The sequence below is a fragment of the Gekko japonicus genome, unplaced genomic scaffold (assembly GCF_001447785.1).
Source record: "Gekko japonicus isolate JY-2015 unplaced genomic scaffold, Gekko_japonicus_V1.1 scaffold30204, whole genome shotgun sequence".
In the NCBI taxonomy this organism is placed as follows: Eukaryota; Metazoa; Chordata; class Lepidosauria; order Squamata; family Gekkonidae; genus Gekko; species Gekko japonicus.
The window spans coordinates 1-1,202 of record NW_015219369.1 but is presented as its reverse complement, the minus strand read 5'-3'; the positions used below and the strand labels follow the sequence as shown (position 1 = coordinate 1,202).

Here is a 1,202-nt window from a genome sequence, read left to right as displayed (position 1 = left end):
TTTTTACAGAAGGCACATTGGATTTTTATTTTTTTCTGCAAGCGCACGTGTGTATTCCAGTCCGGGTATTCGTACGTTGCCCCCGGCCCCCGTCACAACGTGTAGGGGGCTATCGCGACCGACCCTTGACTGTCGTGACAGCTGAGGATCTCTTTCTTGGTCAGCCCCGTCTGTCTGTGGTACTGGCCTTCGCGGATGGTCTTAAGGCACTTGACGTCCTTCCCCAAAGTAATGCTCTTGATGGAAGGCAGGTATCTCAACATGGCTTTCGACAACGAAGCGGCCACGCCCGTACCGGACAGGTTGAGTTCTTGCAAAGAGTTTAGGCTGTGAAAAACTTCAGCCTCCAAGGATTTGAGGCTGGGGTTGTTGGACAGATCGAGGACTTGGAGAGCGGGGAGGTCTTTGAAGCCGTAGGGAGAGATCGCCGATAGATCGTGAAGACCGCTGAGCGACAAATGGATTAAATCTTTCAGCCCGGAGAAGGCGTGCTTCTCAATCATTGACACTGGGTTTCCATCAAGGTTTAAGTACCGGAGAGGTATCCCTTGAAGGTTCGGGATGTTTCTCAACCGGTTTCCAGACAGACTCAAGCTCTGAATATTCGGGACAGCTTTGTCCCGGTGCCTTAAAACCGCGCTTACTAAGTTGTTCGAGAGATCCACGTTGATCGGTTTCCCTTGACCCTGCGACGCAAAGACGTTCATCGATATCTCCAGGAGAAGGTTGTTACTCAAGTCGACGTCCCCCAGGGGAGACTTGGAGAAGCATTCATCCGGAAGGGTGACCAGAGAGTTGTGACTCAGGTCCAAAGATTCGAGATACCGGAGTCGAGAGAACGTGGCGGACGTGACCCCGGAGATTCGGTTGTTGCTCAAGTCGAGGCTGACCAGTGTGGTGTAGCCGGGGCCCGTCAGCACGGACTCGTTGATGGATTCCAGTTTGTTCGACGATAAATCCAAGGAGGTGGTGTCCAAAGGGAGGGGGACAGGGACGATATGGGGCCCGATGCCGCTGCAGTCCACCTTGGTTAGGCTGAAGCTGTCGAAGAGACCGAAACTCTCCACTTCGCAGTGGCATCCTGGGAAGCAGGTCTTCGACGTACTGATGCCGGGGAACAGCAGGAGGAGGTTGAACCAAACGGGGAAAGGCATCGTGGAAATCTGCAATGCACACAAAGAGAGATGGAAAGGAGAGGTCAA

The 1,202-nt window shown here is 53.3% G+C and overlaps 1 protein-coding gene across 1 annotated transcript; it reads right to left on the bottom strand.

Annotated features, from left to right (window-relative positions):
* Nucleotides 1-17: 17 nt before the first annotated feature.
* On the bottom strand, nt 18-1,159 carry LOC107125237 (tsukushin-like). The gene has a single exon (XM_015428685.1). It carries the CDS (start codon nt 1,152-1,154, stop codon nt 93-95), a length of 1,062 nt encoding a protein of 353 aa, XP_015284171.1. The 5' UTR covers nt 1,155-1,159; the 3' UTR covers nt 18-92.
* Nucleotides 1,160-1,202: the final 43 nt, after the last annotated feature.